Source organism: Adiantum capillus-veneris, chromosome 21, assembly GCF_014529385.1.
Source record: "Adiantum capillus-veneris isolate H3 chromosome 21, ASM1452938v2, whole genome shotgun sequence".
Lineage (NCBI taxonomy): Eukaryota > Viridiplantae > Streptophyta > Polypodiopsida > Polypodiales > Pteridaceae > Adiantum > Adiantum capillus-veneris.
The window spans coordinates 141,554,814-141,573,788 of NC_140951.1; the positions used below are offsets into that span (position 1 = coordinate 141,554,814).

The 18,975-nt window shown below is 45.1% G+C and overlaps 1 protein-coding gene across 2 annotated transcripts in view; it reads right to left on the reverse strand.

Moving 5' to 3' along the window:
• LOC147431846 (uncharacterized) overlaps nt 1-18,975 on the reverse strand; it is a 116,553-nt gene continuing 97,578 nt past the window's right edge. Inside the window, exons 10-14 of one of the 2 annotated variants that reach the window (XM_086494313.1) lie at nt 3,666-3,817; nt 3,463-3,564; nt 3,177-3,305; nt 458-3,088; nt 1-317 (exon numbers count right to left, since the gene is read on the reverse strand). In XM_086494313.1, coding sequence (XP_086350439.1) covers nt 2,426-3,088; nt 3,177-3,305; nt 3,463-3,564; nt 3,666-3,817 — 1,046 coding nt within the window. In that variant the 3' untranslated portion in view covers nt 1-317; nt 458-2,425. The remainder of the gene's footprint in view (nt 318-457; nt 3,089-3,176; nt 3,306-3,462; nt 3,565-3,665; nt 3,818-18,975) is intronic. The other variant, XM_086494312.1, reaches the window with a different exon arrangement.

An 18,975-nucleotide genomic window follows, 5' to 3' on the forward strand; every position in this document is an offset into this window, starting at 1 on the left:
ATTTCTTGAATGCTCAAAATGGATACAATTTTTTTGTCCAAAGATAATAATGATCATATCTCATAAAGAGCACTTGAATAATAAAATGTACATAAATGTGATATCCTCTCGCATAGACTATACATCGAGCAAGCTTTTGCCACTTGTCAGTTGCAGTAAATAAATATAATTCTATTTTCACATCACCTCAACATTACCTCAAATTTCAATGCTTACACTTGATGAGCTTTACACGACCATGCTTTGAGTGTTGTATGCGGATTACTTGTAGAAACAAGGAACCCAGATGGTTCAGGTAGTGTCATATTAAACTATCCCTGCAAGCATACCAACTACATTGAGAAACTCTAATTTGCATAGCAAATTATGGAACATGCTTTGCAAGACAATTTATTAGCATGGTTATTTAATTATCATCAAAAGCATAAATAATTACTTAGGTCAAGGCAAGGTTTACCTTGAGTTTCTCGTCAACTTGAGCAAGAGTTTGCTTTGTTAGGTCGATGCTTGGGCAATCGTTTATTGCATCAAGGTTGGTGCAGGTGGAATGCATTAAGCAGAAGCTTGAAAAAAAAAAGGAAGGAGAAGAAAGGGAGCAACGACGGCGCCGTCGTTGCCACTTGGGAGTAAAAAAGAGGAGGGCTTCCTTTTTTTTGGAATGAACCGTCGTTGCCCCTTGGGAGTAACAAGAAGAGGGCTTCCTTTTTTTTTGGAATGAAAGGGGAGCTTCTTGATCTTCTTCTACAACTCTGTCAGGAGTGAAGCGAGGCTTTCCTGGGGTGCTTTTGGACGGTGAGAGCTCGAGAGAAGAGGGAGCTCGTGTGTGCATGCTCGAGAGAAGAGGGAGCTCGTGCATGCAACGAAGGCAAGAGGAAGAAAGTTCCATCCGAGAGACGGTGCCAACGAGGGTTGTTGTGATCAATTTTTCGTGCCCGTCAAGGTTGTACCGACGATGAGGCCATTGTACTTAGCTGTTTTGAGCAAAGGAAAACAGGGATTGCCCACATTTTGGTGTCATCTCTCCCTTTCCCCCCTCTGTTCTACTGCTCTTGTATGTTTTCCCATGGTGTCGGGTGTGTGGGTAGGCAAGTGTGCCCCCATCGAACCGGTGGCATCTTGTGGCAAAGAGAGAGAAAGAGGATCTTTGTGTGTAGGAAGCTGTGGATTGTTTCGTGCGAAGCAAGTGGGCTAAACTGTGAATTGATACAATGTGGTTGAGTTGAGGCATGCAGACGGGGGTTTGCTAGTAGGAAATCGGATTTTGAAGCTAAATCACAGTAGACAAGGGGATTGTGTTTACACTGAGATGTAGAGAGGCAGATTGTTTGAGTTCTGGGTGTGTATCCCCTTCCCCCTTTCCAACGTGCATCACAAACCTAAGAGATATATGATCATATCTTCTTGTATTTTGATGGTATTATGTGTGTGACCATTGTGAGAGGATTAGACACTACCATCTTATATTTATAAGATGGCAAGACCCTCCTCATGGGCTGTAAATGTGTGTGTGAGAGAGATTATTGTGATATGTATGTCATGCCTATCAATGCATCAACTCCATGCACTACACTACTAACCCAAACAAACACGACATCAAGCAACATATAACAAGACAACAACAACAACCAAAAATTAGAATCAAACAAAAACAAGCAAGCATTGAACCTAGCACAAATAACAAATAGCAATACGTATATGGTGGCATTATCAACAATGGCAAGAAAAAATGACAATTTGAAAACATGAACAGGGGAGAATATCCTCCAATCCACTCAAGAAAAAAAAAACATGTGCATGTGAAGCACTCTTTTGTGACTCACCCTCTTTGTGTGTAGGAGCCATTGTGTGTCTGTATGTGCCTCACCCTTTCTTTTTTTTTTTGAGGGGAGGAATGTGCGTGAGTTTTAAGTGCAACAAAATACACAAGGGGAGGATTTTTGGAGTGCTCTTCTTCTCAAATGCATTGGTTGACTTGTGCATTAATTCCATGTCAAAGCAAGTGCTTCCTAGTTTCCATAGGTGTCTTCCATGTGTACATGTGCTTGTAAATTCACAAGGGTTCACTTGCCTTTGAGTCATGGTGTTGTGGTAGTTCTTTTGATATTGTCCGTGGTATTGAATTTGTATCTTGAACTCTATTGGGAGACATAGCTATCAAGGTGGCCCTTCTCGTTTTACCAACGTCTAAAACCTTTAGAGAAGAGTAAGAGTATGCTTCATCTGTGAGCTTGTTGGTGAAAATACAAGCGTATTTTGGGAATTTTGAAATTTGAGGAATATTTTGGGAATTCCCCTGAGATTTTAATAATTCAAGATCTTTTTGCTTGCTTAATATTTGTCAAAGAGAGGGAGCAGACTGAAGCTACCAAGAATGAGAGAGAGAGATGCAAACCCCCTATTTTCAAACCTTCTCAGTCCACCCGTTTCACACAATTTGATCATTCAGGGACTTCTCAAGGTCTGCAAGTTTGAAAACAAGAGCTGGTTGCTTCACCAATTCTCCCTTGTTAGGACGTGAGGAAGGTGGAGGGGCTGCACTCTGGAGGAAAGCATCGCTGATTGGTTTATGAGAGGAGAGATTGCCTGCTATGTCTTGAAGCTGCTTTGGTACAAGAAGGGGATGCTCCCTTTCATAATTACTAACATACTTCACATCCGACAGAAAATCCGCGTCCTTCGGCCTGGTGAGCTCCTTGTTCTCTATTTTTGCTACAGAAAACCTAACTTTTCTCTCCAACAATGATGTCTCCAAAGGAGCAAGCCATATCCTGATGGAATTGTCCCACGAACCCGACAGATATTGATTCCTATTGCTCAAATATGCAAGAGAATGAACTTGTTCTGTGTGTCCTGTATATACGCATACTTGCTCTCCTGTAAGGTCAAGTTGGTATGCTCGTATCGCATAGTCTGATTGCATGCTTGCAAGGAGCAGCATGTTCACTTCATCTACCAGCAAAGCAGTAACTGGTTCTTTCCTATAGCAGATTGAACGCACGGGACTCGAGGTTTTGGGGTCCCACAAGGCAATAGTTCCATCGTCTGAGGCTGTTACCCAGTGACCTCCATCCAAGTTACACCACTTCACCTGCAATACAAAGAATGCTTTTCAATTCCTTTTGGAGCAATTGAATAATGAGCCAGTGCGATCAGCTGTAGGTGTTTGAAAGCCATACAATGATTATATCTCCCAACTCACTAGGCACCGTCTTTAGTTTTTTTCTCTTGCGTGCATTCCAGAGCTTGAATCTAGGCTCACCAGCACAAGAAGCCAGCTCATTTCTCTTCTCACAATACTCCAAATCCTACAAAAAAAATGTATTAGTTTTCTAGCTAGTCTAACAGGTGCTGATTCGTATTAGCTGGGAGATTACATTGGTTAAACCTTTTTGAATGCTTATAAAAACGGCCTGCTTACTCCAAAACTGACTAGCTCAATCGCAAGAAAGGTTGGCTACATACTCTGACAGGGAGATCGTGTGCCATCTCAATTATATCCAACGGCAAGCACAGATTAAGGTCCCACCACCGTAGACTCTTATCATATGAACCAGACACTAAAATCTGTGGATACCAAAAGCATTATCACCACAAAACTCATGTCACCAATGGTGAATGGCATTGTAATAAGTGCTAGCAATTTCTGTAGTTTATAAAGATCTTACATCATCCTTACACACAGCGAGTGCCATGATCTTTCCGGTGTGACCCCTCAGTATATCTGGGCCCCTGCTCACAGCATGTGCTGCTTTTTTCCATCGTGGTACGCTTGGATGGCCGTCCAAGTTCCAAACTCTAACCTTGCAATCATCAGATCCTGCAGGAGAGAACAAAGCTCTTGTATGATCCGGCAAAAAACAGATAGCCCCTTTGGCTCTATGTACTTTTAACTTGAAAAGAGTGGTTTTGTATAAAGCATTAAGAGACTAGGTAGTCCTTGTAGCTCATAAAAGAGTAGAGGATGGCAAAAACATAATCATCAAGAAATCTCATAGAGCACACTTAAATTGCTGATTAGGATTTACTTACCGAGCCACAGCATTCCTTGAAGCAGGAGGAAGCACAATAATATAATGCAATTATGAGCAAGAAAACGGCACAACTTTATGAATTTCCCAGCATACATTGGCTCAAAATTCAAGTATTTTACTGAGTTTTTCATGCAAACATGCATATCCCATCACATAAGTAGACCCATAAGACGCAATCGTTCTGCCAAGACGTAATGGTGGTTGAGGATTTGGATCCAACCAAGTAGAATGATACCTGAAGGTTTGGCTCCAGTTTCTTACTTCTTTTTGAGAGGGTGTACCTCATTGTACACCAACAACATTCATGATAAGGAGACCACGTTAATGGATTATTACACAGTTGCCAGCATCATACATCTAATGCAAGGGCAGTACAATCTTCAGTACAAATTTGTTACTGAGGGCCATATGAAGGGCGAGAGGATTCATGGTCGTTGGGGGGATGGCATGCAGGACCAGCCAGATCACCGTTGACATGAAGAAGCATTGTTCACCTATCTGACAAAGCACTTTCAGGATGCATCCCTGCACGGAGTCGCACAAAGGAAAGCAAGAGTTCTCACAAAGTGATGACGTGGCATACCCAACTGGAAGAGAAAATGGCGAGTGGGCAAGAGACACTCACAAAGTGATGACGTGGCATACCCAACTGGAAGAGAAAATGGCGAGTGGGCAAGAGACACTGAACCAACCAACTTAAAGAATGTCTAAGCACCGCCAAGGGGCCTAACCCTAAAAATCCCAAAGCTTGAAGTCTGAGGCTGATTTCCATAAAACGTGCAGACATGCTGACGTGGCAGTCCGCACGGATGATGACATGGCATGATTGTACAGATTTTCCACGAATTACGTTGAGGTTGCCACGTGGCAGGCTGTACGGATTTCCACAAATTATGTTGGCTGTTTTTGGCAGTTTCCACGCTAGCTTTTGGTGATCAAATGCTTTTGGGGTTTAATGCTTTTTAGAGAAGTGCTTTTGGGCATCCCTTTTAAGTTTAAAAGGACCCCATGGCCTCACTCTATAGGGAATCTGGACGCAGAATCTAAGAGCAGAGGACCCTCGAGAGTTATACTTTGCGGCGAGCAATAACAAAGAAATACCGGAAGGAACGCTCGTCTTTGGGGCCAGTACGTCTCGGCGTTGAACTCCGCCTTGCCTTTGAGGATAGTTTCACAGGGAGGGGCATCATTTTCTACTCTGAGAGACGCATCAAGCCCCGGGGCAGTCCATGCCACATGTAAATGGATACAGATGGGAGACAGCTTGCAGACAAGAGACTCGATCAGAGCACAAAGGACGAGGTTCAGGAGGAGTGGCAGTCTTATTCAGGGAGGAGTTACAACCTCTGATACATATAGTGTTGGGGTATGAAGCCCAATGTGGTCGCCCAGGTAAGTGGGCGGGCCACCAGGTATGTACACATATTATTTTGTTAAAACCTAATAAGAACTCACTATGCTCTACACATTACAGTAGAGCGAGTTCACCATATCGTCGTGCTCTTCTTCTCGCACTCTCTCTCGCGTCGCACTTCCGCTCGTACTCCTTCAACTGGTATCAGAGCTCAGATCGAGGCTCGAGGCAGCACTGCAGGAGGCTAGAGTCACCAACTCAGATTGGAGTGAAATTCGACAGGCAAAGACACGGCCCCAAATCTTGTGGGAGAACCCGTAGGTCTTGGTGTGCTCAGAATTTCATTCTGAGGTCATCTCGATCACCGTTCGGCTTCGACAAAGTTCTGCGCAGGCCATTTTCGACTACGTGGTCTCAGCGGGTGCAGATCCGACTCTGCAAATTTGGGGTTTTCGGCCTACGACTGCAGGTGCTGAGGATATCGACACTCCCAGAGTGTTGATTTGTGGCTGTCTACACATCGAAGGATGGCTCACAATTCTTGGAGGCGTGTCACATACGACACGGGCGCATCTACACACACACTGTAGGCGACATCCACTAGTTCATCAGGTAGCTTGTGTTTGCTGCTTGATATTCCAGATTTCATCCTGACATTGCAGGTACTTCCACATGGGATGTATTGTCAGAGATGATGTATGTTTGTTGAGAGTTTGCTGGCTGTGAGTCACGCAGCAAACAACCGCCGCAGCGGGTACAGCATACAGTGGGAAATTTGTGGATGTATGACTTTGTGGGAAGTCTATGTACTGTCAGATTTACTGCAGCCTTTGTTGAGGGTCGAGTGAGGTTTTATTGAGCTGGGGGATTCTCGAATGCTGAGATCCTTTCGGTGATACAAGTCTTGGAGCGATCCCTCGAGCACCCTTAGATAGGCAGCTAGGATGTATTGACTGTGAGTAAGACAGTTGGGATTGCATCTTTGCTTTACTGCCGTTGAGGCATTGTCGCAGTCTATGCTTACAGGACAGTGAGAGACAGTAAAGGTGCAGGACAGGTTTACCCACAGCTTACAGTGTTAGAGAGACAGTGGTTTTTTGAGCTGTTTTTTGCTCTGTTTTTAGTACACCAGAGCCATTTTACAAAGGAGACTCTGCCAAAATTTCTGCAGAATCTGAAGCTTTCTTGGTTCATTTGACAGTTTGATATTGGTTCAGAGGTCAGTTTACAAGGGAAACTCTGCCGAATTTTTCCCAGGAAAGTAAACTACTATGAAGCGTAGCTATGGCTGGATCACAGGACACTGCTCTTTACAATATCAAGAAGCTGGATGGAACCAATTTCCCATTGTGGAAGAAGCAGATTTGGCACGTGTTGGTACAAAAGAAGCAGATAAAACCTATAAAGCTCAAGGGGATAAAACCAGAAGATATGGACGAAGATGAATGGAGCGAAATGGATGAATTGGCACTTTCTACCATTATGCTGACTTTGGCAGAAAGCGTTTACTTCAATGTAGCAGACGAGATGTCGGCTTATCAAGCATGGTTAAAGCTGAGTGATCTTTATGAGAAGCAGAGTGCAGCTTCACAGGTATACTGGCTTAAGAAGCTTGTTGACTTGAAGATGAAAGAAGGGACACCTATGTCGAATCATCTGAATGAATTCAACACAATCTATAGTCAGTTGTCAGCTCAAGGTGTCAAGTTTGATGAACCTGTTAGAGCTATGTTCCTGTTGATCACATTGCCAGAAAGTTGGGACACTTTTCGCACAGCTTTGAGTAATTCTGCACCTACAGATGGTTTGAACATAGCAGGTGTAGAAGGAAGTCTGCTTACTGAAGAAACCAATAGAAAGACAATGGAGAAAGGCAAAGGAACAGCCTTAGTTGTCAGGGGAAGGACCAAAGAAAAGTACAAAGGTGGAAAGAAGAATCAGTCTCGTAGCAAGTCCCGCAGTGCTAAAGGCAAGAGTGACATAGAATGCTACCATTGTGGCAAGAAGGGTCACATGAAAAGAGACTGCAGAGAATGGAAAGCAAAAAAAGGCAAAGAGAAAGCTGAAGACCATGGTGAGAAGAACAAGTCCTCAATGAAGATTCAAGAAATAAATGTGACAAACACTGTTGCAGAGGATGACAGTCTAGTGTCAGGAGACATCTACTTCTTGAAGAATACAATGGACTCAGCTCTTCTTACAGCATCTGATGGAAATGCACTGAGTGCTGGATTATAGACTCAGGGGCATCACTTCATGTGTCTCCAAACAAGGAGTGGTTTACTTCTTATGTGACCACTAAAGATCATGTTCAGCTAGGCAATGGGCAGACATGTGAGATCTTAGGTGTTGGAGATGTTCAATTGAAGTTTCAGAATGGCTCTTCTTTCACGCTGAAGAATGTGAGACATGTTCTTGCAACTTTCATGCTTAGGAAGGGTGAAACCTTCGCAACACCTTAAACAAACTCAAATGGCGCCTTCCCTGTCGAAGAGTGTATCATGTTATTGTAGGCAAATTCCACCAAAGGTAAAGTATCTTTCCCATTAAGTCTTCTGATCTGAGATATAAGACTTCAATAAATCTAGAACCACTGAATTGGCAATCTCGGATTGCAAGTCAGTCTGTGGGTGGAACGATGACGAGAACTGCAACCGCATGCCAATGTTCTCCCAAATTGCCCTCCAAAACAAACTCGTAAATTTGGGTCTCTGTTAGAGACAATCGTCTCAGGCATGCCATGTAATCTGAAGATCTGGGCCACAAACAGTCTCGCTAAATGATCCGGCTTGACAGTTTTCTTCACTGGAATAAAATGCTAAATCTATCTATAATAGTCCAGATACCATCGTGACCACTCTGTGTTCTCGGGAGATCAAAAATGAAATCCATCGCAATACTTTCACAGGGGCGGGTGGGTATGGGTAAAGGCTGTAACAATCCCTGTGCCTTATGCCTGTCAAACTTGACCTTCTTGCATACTAAGCAACTACCCACAAACTCTTCCACATCCTTTTTGAGTCTCGGCCAAAAGAAGTATCTTTCTAGCCCCTTCATGGTGGTACCAATGCCGCGGTGACCCGTAAAAGGTGGACAGTGGCATTCAGTCATAACCTTTTTCCTCAACGGCTGTGTCACGCACAACAGTCTTTTTCATCAAGTAGCCTTCCCAAACGAGGTATCCAGCTACTGTCTCCCCATCCCGTATCCATGTGAAAATATCTGCAAAATCTATATCTGTGGCATAGTGATCGACCATATCCTCGAAGCTCCTATGATGTATCGCGGAAATAGCTAGAACACACGGCTTCCGAGACAAAGCATCTGCCACCACATTCTTCTATCCCTGAACATGCACAATCTGGAAGTGAAACAATGACAAGATGTTCGCCCACCACATCTGCTTTGCCGAAAGCTGCTTCTATGAAGGAAGTAAAACACTGATGGTCTGTAAAGATAGTAAAATCCGCTCCGAGTAGGTGATGCCGCCACTGAGTAACAGCATGGATAACCGCCAAAAGCTCTTTCTCATATATCTCTGTTGTCATCTCCGGCCTAGAGAACAATCGGCTCTCGTAAGCAATGACATGGCCTTCTTGCATCAAGACCGCACCGAGACTACGACCACAAGCATCACAATATACTTCAAATGACTTCTGCAAGTCCGGCAAAGTCAAAACTGGTGGACCCGTAGTCAATTTCTCTTTCAAGGTCCGAAAGGCAGTCACCTCTGTGGATCCCCACGAGAAAGGGACTCCTTTCTATGTTAAGATATGCAAAGGGGAAGCAACCTCTGCAAACTTTCGTATAAACTGCCTATAGTACAAACACAGTACCAAGAAGCTTCTAACTTCATGGACATTCTTCAAATCGGGCCAATCACGGATAGCCTCTATCTTGGCTGGGTCCATTTGCACTCCAGTTGCTAAGACAATGTGTCCCAAAATCTGGTAGGAAAAATTCAATTTTCTTTGCATCAATCACTAATTTGTGATCTCGCAATGCCTGAAAGACCTAAAGCAGATGATCTCTGTGTTCTGCCTCATTCTTGGAGAAAACAATTGTCGTCAAAGAAAGTGCCAACAAATAGTCTGTACTCTCGAAAAATCCTGTCCATCATCCGGTTAAATGTCGTAGGAGCATTGGTTAAGCCAAAAGGCATCACCAAAAACTCAAATAACCCAAAAGTAGTCTGAAAGGCTGTCTTGTAGACTCCCGGCGCGATTCAGATCTGATGATATCCACTCTTCAAGTCAATCCTGCTAAAGCACGAGGATCCCTGTAACGCGTCGAGTATATCATCGATCCTAGGAATCGGAAATCTGTTCTTGATGGTGATTTTGTTGAGAGCTCTATAATCGATGCACATCCTCCAAGATTCGTCTTTCTTCAAAACCAACAACACTGGAGAGCAATACGGTGAAGTACTAGGCTGGAAAAGAACCTTTTCCAAGAGGTCTTTCACTTGGTTCATAATCTCTTCATTCTGTGCTCGGCTTACACGGTAAGGTGCCCGGTTCGGTGGTGTGCTTCCAGGTATCAAATCAATGGTATGATCTTCAGGACGAGCAGGTGGTAACTCTCTTGGTAGGCCTTTTGAGAAGCAATCGACGTGAGTGGAGAAAATCTTGGCGTTCTTTATCAAGTTTAGACATATTTGTCCTATCCTTATCGCTCATTCTTTCATAAAGATCGAGTAAACAAACACATTGGATTTCATTAATTTTGAAATGGCCAAAGCGGATACAATAGGGACAGATTCGCCCTTCAGTTTAATATCAAGTACAATTGTTCTGCCCTTTTCTGTAGTCAAAGTCGCTTTTCTCACCGATAATCGACCACGGCATTGTTCTTGTGGTACCAGGGAATCCCTAAGAGAACATCACAACCCTCCAAAGGCATGAAGTCCTCATGCCCCAAATACCCCTGACAATGCAACCGAAGCTTGCCAATGACAAGTGTAATGGCTACGTCCCTGCCGGGTTCCGCTAGAACTGCCTCTGCAAGTGGTCCCATATGATCGGGAGTAATCTCGAGCCGCACTGCCAATTCCGGTGAAATGACGTTGGCCTTGACTCCTCCATCAAAGAAAATCAGGGCCTCTTGATCTTTCACTTTGCCCCAAGCTCGGCAAAGTTCTGCACTCTCATCCATGGTATCGGGATCAGTACCCACACAATCTAGAACCGTCCTGTTTTCATCTTGCCTTTTCGTCCACTTTCCTCAGCTGCTCTCGAACTCTCAGGCCTGTCGTCGTCCTTATCATTCTAATCTTTCTGTGCCTTTTCAAGGCACTTCGCGGAGATGTGTCCCGGTTCCCCGCATCCAAAGCACTTCCCCTCTTTGATGAATCGAGCTCGCTCCTGAGGAGTAAGCTTGGGTCGTGCATCCTTTTTCTCTGGGTTGCTCTTTTTCTTTCTACTTTCATTCCCAGAAGTCTATTCGGCTCGCTATGTCATGTTCTCATCTGTGGGGTAAGTCAGACTGCCAGATTGAATGGCAAAGCCTCGCTTCGTATGACTCATCAACTCCTGAATAGAAGCTGACTTCTGCTCCAAGCAATGATCTCAGATCTCTGTAGGTAGACCCAAGGTGAACCACTCAATCTGTTCTCTGAACGTGATCTTCTTGAATGAAGAGGCGGATAGAAAAGAGCTCCAGAATCTTTCACAATAAGCATTGATTGTATCTTTCTTGGTCATCCGAAGATGGTTCCAAGCAGCTCGTATATCTCGTTCATATTCTTGCGTCAACCAAGAAGAAATAAAAAGCTTTTTGAATTTCAGCCATTTAACTGGCGCAGTCTTGTTTAAAAGAAGCGTGCCAGCATTCCCCTTAAGGTAAGAGGTAGCTCTCCGAATCTTGGAGTGCTCTGAATAGCGTCCTCGCACGAAAGCGATGTCAAACTGCTGTATAAAAGACAAAGCCTTCGAAGCATATGAGTATCCTGAAAAAGTATCGAACTTGATCGAGTGGCCACCTTCCTTAAACTCTCGGACTTTCTTGCTTTTATCTTCGAGAAAGTCATACTGGTTGGCTTTGTGAAAATTCTTCTTGTTCGCATAGAAGTTTCCATCATCAGAATCTGAGCTGTCTGTGGACGAGTCCTCAGTAGAACTGTCACGCTCTAGGCGAGATTTAGCCTTCTTTGCCTTTTTCTTGCCCTTTCCGAAGCTTTGTTTCTTGCTTCAGTTTTTACCTTTTCTGTCTTCTTCACTCGAATCTGAAGAGCTAGAAGAATTGTCAGAAGAAGAAGAAGAAGAAGAATTGGTTACTCCTTCAAATCGAACACGCTTCTTCTGTTTCTTTGCCTTATCAAAAGTTGACTGACCACCCAAATATCCAGGGAAGTCAAGTACTTTTCTTTTGCTTTTTGCCATGCTTCTTGGCTTTCTTTTGCGCGTCAAAAAGCTAGGCGATCTGTGCATCAACCACCTCTTCTAATTCCTTCTCTGCATATTTCTTGTGGGCACAAGATTTCTTGAGAGTGGGTTTCGTGGGTGGTGTAGTGGTTTTCTGCCACTGCTCATGCACTTCGTGAAAAGAAGTCTCGCTCATATATTTTGCAAATTTTGGGTCCTTCGCAAAATTGAGCATCATCTTCGTTGCATCGCCGATCAACTGGCGACGCTCCATCTCTCACCGCTCCGCTTGAGTAGGCCGAGGCGGGCCATACTCTGCCGGAATCTTCATTGTGATCCCAACCCGCATCTCCAGATGCAGAGGGAATCGATTGATCCTTGTGTTAAGCCATAGGTGCCGTGGAAAAAAAAATTCGGATCGGATTAGAGCAGTGTGACATGAAACATTTCGTGGTTTCGGTCGTTTCGGGGTTTCAAGGTTTTGAAACGTTTCGTTTCATAGCGTCAAAAACATGAAACAAGTTTCATAAACGACGTTAAATTATATATTAATAAAATATGATAAATATGTATACACATATGACTCTAGACTTCAATGTCCATGAGAGAGAGAGAGAGAGAGAGAGAGAGAGAGACGTTCTCACCGCTTAGAAGCGACTTCAAGCGAGCACGATTAAAGAGATGTTTAGTATTGATGAAAGTTAAAACAAAACCACTAGTTTCATGAATCATAACTGATGCATCATTGATTCATTTAGCAAAGTACTTCTATTGAACAAAGTTTCTGGAAAAAAATCCCCAATTTTAAACGTTTCATAAAAAATGCATGTCCGTTTCATGCGTTTCGGCAAAACGTTTCATAGGTTTCGGGGTTTCATCTGCATGAAACGCGTTTCTCTGTCACACTGGATTAGAGGAGCACAATTGCCAAGAACATGGATCCCACTATTGTTATATGCTGATGATATTGTGTTGATTTCCGACTCTCGGAGGGATGCAACGTCTTTTCGATGCATTATACACATTTACCCACAATAGTGGATTGTCTATTAACCTAGGAAAACCAAGGTCATGGTGTTTAACACCACACCACAGTGGGTCAAGAGGTCAGCACCTACTTTTCTATATGGCCAAGAGATGGTGGAGTATACGATGCATACACATATCTTGGGGTAGTCTTCAGGTGACAAGCGTTTTCATTGAGGAGAGCAGCAGAGACTAGATTGACGAGAGCTTATGCAGCCTTGGGAGGTTTGGAGAGAATGTGTTCGCAGGTTCAGTTTCAGGAACCTCGAACAAAGATGTCGCTTTTTGACACTCGAGTGGCTTTAGCTATGTTGTATGCGGTTCAGATTTGGGGGCCCTCAGTGGACGCCAAGGCAAATCTGGTAGCACTGATGGATGGAGATGTATGGAGAGGCCTCTAGTCGCTATGATCTCTCGGATGATTCGGGCTAAGGCCCCTCTGCCACATGAGATTATTCGAACTGAGGTAGCTGCCCCCCCTCTCGTAGTTGAGGCCCTTACTAAATCAGTTTCCTTCATGCTTAATTTATGGGACCTTCCCAGAGACAGATATGCTCGGCTAGCCCTTGAGTCATCCCGACAGCTAGCGCTACAAGGGGACACAGCATGTTGGTATGGGCAGATGACATTATGGTTTTAGTCACATGGCTTCAGCATGGACAGACTGCCTCCATTCCAGTACTCCTTGGATGCACCTCCCTTTCTCACACACGGACAAAGATCACTAGACTTATACGTCAAGATTTGAATCAACTAGATACCAAAAAGCACATGGATACAGCCGGTACAAGACTTGGGCACGAAGTTTCTATAGAGAGCATCTTCTCTAACTAACAGAGGATGGATATGTGATCAGACCGGCCTCTATGGACACTCAATTATCCTATGGGATACGATGTGCTATTGGTCAGATGCGCACATCATCGCATCAGCTAGAGATTGAGACTGACAAATTTAGGAGAGTACCAACAGAAGCCACGATATGCCAGTTGTGTCATATAGAGCCAGAGACAGAGTTACACCACATTTGTCATTTTTCGGTATACTATGAGATACGAGGCCGCTTTCACTGTCTATTCAAGAGGGCTTTGGACCGTTGGCTAGAGTCATGAGATATCAGGATCAGAGATGCCTCAGGTTGTTTTTGCTAGAGCTACACAGACACAGGGAGTCTCTTGAGGAGACCAAGCAGTGGGAGACATTCACAGAGGGAGATCACTGACTTCTTTAGAGCAGGGACTCAGCAACTGGATAAGCATGCTTCACAACAAACTTCAGAGCCCACTTCTATCAAAGGTATATTAGTGGACAGAGCCACTGAGCTCGAGAGAGCTAGACTTCCACGTCTACGGGGGCGACCACGACATCGACGGAGGCTCCACCAGAGAATCAGGACTATTCTAGTACAACATGGGAGACGCCCAGTATGACTATTTACACACGGACATTGACGAAGTTCTTCAGCGACAAATACAATACTTTCTTGGACAACGCCAGATGCCGGGCATCCTCAGGCATGAATGATGATGATGATGATTTTCAGTCTGACGATTTTAGTCTTTTAGTTTTAGTCTTTCACTTCAGTTTATTTTTGTACCCAGACATTGGATTAGATCCACAAGGATTGTATCAGTTTGGTCTCATAGGTCATTTTGGCCTTTTGAAGACATTTAATATAACATTTCATTTCATATCTCTCTCTCTCTCTCTCTCTCTCTCTCTCTCTCTCTCTCTCTCTCTCTCTCTCTCTCTCTCTTTTTTTCTTTTTGGAAAAATCTGGGCTGTATATTACTGAGTACAATATAATCCCCAGCGGATGCCAAAATAGCCTATCACGTGGGGTGTACAAGCAGAATGTAAGGTTGAGAGCCACTATAGTGACAACTCGACTAGAACAATCTCATGGTGGTCTGTATGATGAGTGGAGGAGAAACCACTGAGGAGGTGCATAATGCCATGTAATCTGTCCACCTGTAAGTGTGAAGAAGAGTGCAGATCGGGCCCAACGCCGAAGGAAGTCAAATCGACGAGCCTCGGCTGCTCTAGATGTACCTGAGGAAGAATCCCACTGCCAAATGAGGGTGTGAATGATGTCCAGCCAAAAGGCAATGAGGGTATCCGGAAGGAGCTGTGGAGCCGCACTGAGAACGTGAAGACAACGAGCTCTCCAAACATTCCATAGTGCAATGCTAGTGATGACTAAGAAGATTTCATCACGTGTCTGAGGATCCCCCTGCCAAGCAATCTATGGTAACATAGCCAAAGTCCCTCGCCGGTAACCAGTCGAGGTAAGCATAAGAGCTGGATCTGTGTCTGAGCCCTTGTAGAAAAGATGCGGTCCGGGCATCGGCATCAACCAAGAGACAGATCCCCAAGTGAGAAATCCATGCTGAACACTAGCTCTGCTAAGTAAAAAGCAAACTGCTAGCCACACTACATGAGAAGACGAGCATGACCAAAGACAGTGTGCAGGTGACTCAGGTAGGCACAAAGAACAAAGAGTACATAACGGATCATGACCCATAGAAGCTAACCAAGTCCCAACTGGAAGTCCTGCATGTGCAATCATCCACAAGAAAAAGGAAATACGACAAGCCACATGTAAATCCCAGATGGCTGACCAAAACTGCTGTAGATAGGCATGGGAGAGACCTGAATGTAACCAGAAACGCATACGAGTGGGCTGCTCTGGGTGATGTCTCATCAATGCGAATCTTCCAATTCTGACTGTGTACTCAAAGAATGATACATGTGCACCGGTGGGGTTAGAGTGAGGCCAATGCCACTCACCTGGGTCCCAATAAAGCTGAGATAGGGCACGACCCTCCCACACCCAAAGCCTCCAAAGTGCAACATCAGCGGAAGTGAAACGGGGGTCAACACAACGACGCTTCCCGCGGGAGCCAACTACTCGTATGGCCTCCCATCGAGCGCCGGGGTAGACAAGGTGCGGAGAGGTAGTAGCATATGTCAATCTAGCATGCATCCCCGGAGAGTAGTCAGTATCAACTGTGAACAGCATGGTGTCTAAACGAACTAATAAGAGAGTGCTCTGAGCAAAGAGGCCTTCCCAGCCACAATGTGGAGGCATCTGAACTGTGCCTCGCATGACTGCGTCCCAGTGTGAAGGAATGGCAGAGTCAATCTCAAGCAGTCTGTCTGTTACCCCGCGACCAATGTCATAATGTTCTGCCACAAAATCTGCATCCAGCATACGTGTCTCATGAAACAACCGCATAGAGGCAACAGGGCCAGTGTCCCAAGCAACCCAATCAATATGAGTCCTCTCTCCAAGCTGACAGGGTGGATTAACCGAAGAATCAAGAACTGCATCATTCCAAATGAGAGGCTGGCGCTCAATCTCATCACGGCATGAGGGAGGTGAGCGTATGATAGCTCGTCGCATGGATACCCAAATCTGAAGGAGCGATCGGATGAAGGGTGAGAGAGTGTTGGTGCACAAGGGGACATCCGTAAAGAGAAAACAATACCCTGTTTGCCAAGTATGGCCACCTCTAGTGCCGAGGCGTGGAGTCGCTGTGGAAAGAGCGGCCTGAAGAAGCATCTTGCAAGGTTCTTGGCCGGGAAAAAGACCCCGAACAATAAGCTTGGTAAGAAGTGTGTGGCTCTGTAATTCTGGATCAATAATGCCAAGGCCACCCGCTGACCTAGGACGAATAATCATGGACCAACGAACTCTAGCACGAGTATCAGTAGTCCCATCTGTGCCACTCCATAAAAAGCTCCGCACGAGTCTGCGGAGCTGAGCTATCACACCAAAATGTAGCATCCAACAGGAGGCCGTATACCATACTGTAGCCAGAATGACCTGGTTGGCGACCAATGCACGGCCAGCCAACGACAGATGACGTGAAGACCAATGACATAGCTTCCTGCGAATGGAATGTAGTACGGGTGCAAACTGCTGCTGTGAGGAAACGTCAAATCCAACCTGAAAGCCCAGATATCTGCATGTCTGACCTGGCTGTAGCCATGTGAACCCCCCAAGTAGGTATGTCATCACTGCCAACCAATAACCCGCAGGATTTATGCCAGTTAATGCGTGCACCACTGGCAATGCAAAAAACCTCCAGGGCTCCCCGCATGGCATCAGGAGCTGCTAGCAAATAGCGCAACATCAGCATAGTGTCATCAGCAAACTCCTGATCGATAAGGTCCGGAGCTGAAGGTACTGGCATGGTCAAGCCACGAAATGCATGACTCTGAGCACGAAGAAAGTCGGACATAGTCTCTCCTACAAACAGATACAGATATGCTGCTAAAGGACATCCCTGACGAACAGATCGAGAGAGCTCAAAACTGCGACTGACACGACCACCAATAGTAATAGCACTGCTGGCAGTCCTGAAGAGAGCGGAAATGCCTGAGATCCATCTCGAAGGGAAACCCATCCTGGCTAATGATCCTTCGAGAAACTCCCACTCAACACGATCGTATGCTTTCTCGAAGTCAAGGATGAAAAAAGCGAGAGGTTCAGAAGATGATTTGGCCCACTCTACTGCCTCATAAAAAGTGAAGATATTATCCAGTATGCATCGATCCATGACAAAGCCTGTCTGAGAAGTATGAATAATATCTGGTAAGAACGGTCACAAGCGATGGCTGATCAGTAACGCTAATATCTTATAGACCGAAGGGAGTAGGGTAATAGGTCTCCACTGGCGGAGCTCAGTGGTGTCACCCCCTTTCGGAATAAGAGATATAAGACCTGAACAAAGATCCGGATGCATATATCCTGATGCAAAGATATCCTAAGAACCACGAAGCAGTGGTATATGCAATACATCCCAATAGGTCAAAAAGAAAGCTCTAGTGAGGCCATCCTCGCCTGGACACGAAGATGGATCTAGACTCTCGATAGCAGCATGAAGCTCTGCAAGTGTGAATGGAGCCAACAAGATCTCTGCCATAGTGTCTGTACAACGATGTCGGGTGTGATGCTAGATCTGCTCACGGGCAAGTAAAACCTCAGTAGTGCATACATCAGCAGTGAACAATGCCTCAAAATAATCTGTAGACATATCAAGAATAACATCAGGATGCATATGAAGTGTTCCCTGAGCATCGCATAAAGTCCTGAGGGTGGTGCCAGGAGGGCGCTCTTTATGCGCAGCGAAGAAGTCCTTATTCATTCGATCAGCTTTAGCTATCTAATAAGATACTGATGCATGATGAGTGGACTCAGACCTAGCCTCCTGTACGCGACGAATTTCTTGTGTGAGCTCTGTCTGTCTAGCAACGAGATAAGCATCCTGAGGCCACTCCTCAAGCAAGCGCTGTGTGGAACCAAGAGGAATGTGGAGGTCAGACTCGCGTACTCTCAACTGACGATGAATATTAGCAGTCTGATCACGACAGTAAATACTAGACTGAGTAATGCAATGGGCAAGGAACTCTCCAAGGGGACCACAATAAGAAGCACCCGTGGACCACAAGTCACGAATCTGCTGCTGCAAAACTTCAGTGGTGAGAACACTGTCAGGGATGCGGCAGCCTCGTCTCTGTGCAGCGGATCTAGTGAAAGAGATAAACAATGAGATGGGTAAATGATCTGAGAGGCTGGTCCCTCGCCAAATAGTAGTAAATCCACCTAGAGCTGCTACCCAAGGGCCAATGTAAAAACGATCAAGTCGCTCTAATAATCTTCCCTGCTGTCTCTGAAACCCCCAGGAGTAATGAAGTGTAGCAGGGTGGTGACCAAAAGAGGGTATGTGCCAGGCGTCAACACCTTGAATAGCTAGAAGAAATCAATCCCAAGCTGGCTGCTCATCTAGAGAAATGGATGATAGAACTGGAGGAGTGATCGATCGCCAGTCAGAGTCGCTCTCGACGTTGTTGAAGTCGCCCACAACAACCCAAGAGTCTACAGCAGGTAGAGCAGCAACCAAGAAGGACCAAAAAGTAGCTCTCTCCCGAGGAGTAGTGGGTGCATATACTGACATAAAACCAATGATAGAGTCCCGAATCCGGATAGAAACATAGACTGCTCTGCCAACGACAAGGCTGCCATGCTGCTGAACTGATGCCAAGTATCGTGGCCCCACTGAAATGCATACACCGCAACTCTGTCCATGAATGCCCCGAGCAGGCTCCCAAAAAGTGTGAGCGCCCGAGGGCATGAGATTACCAAAGGGAGTGGCAATCTTATGCTCCTGTACTAGTAATATATCCACAGTGCCTA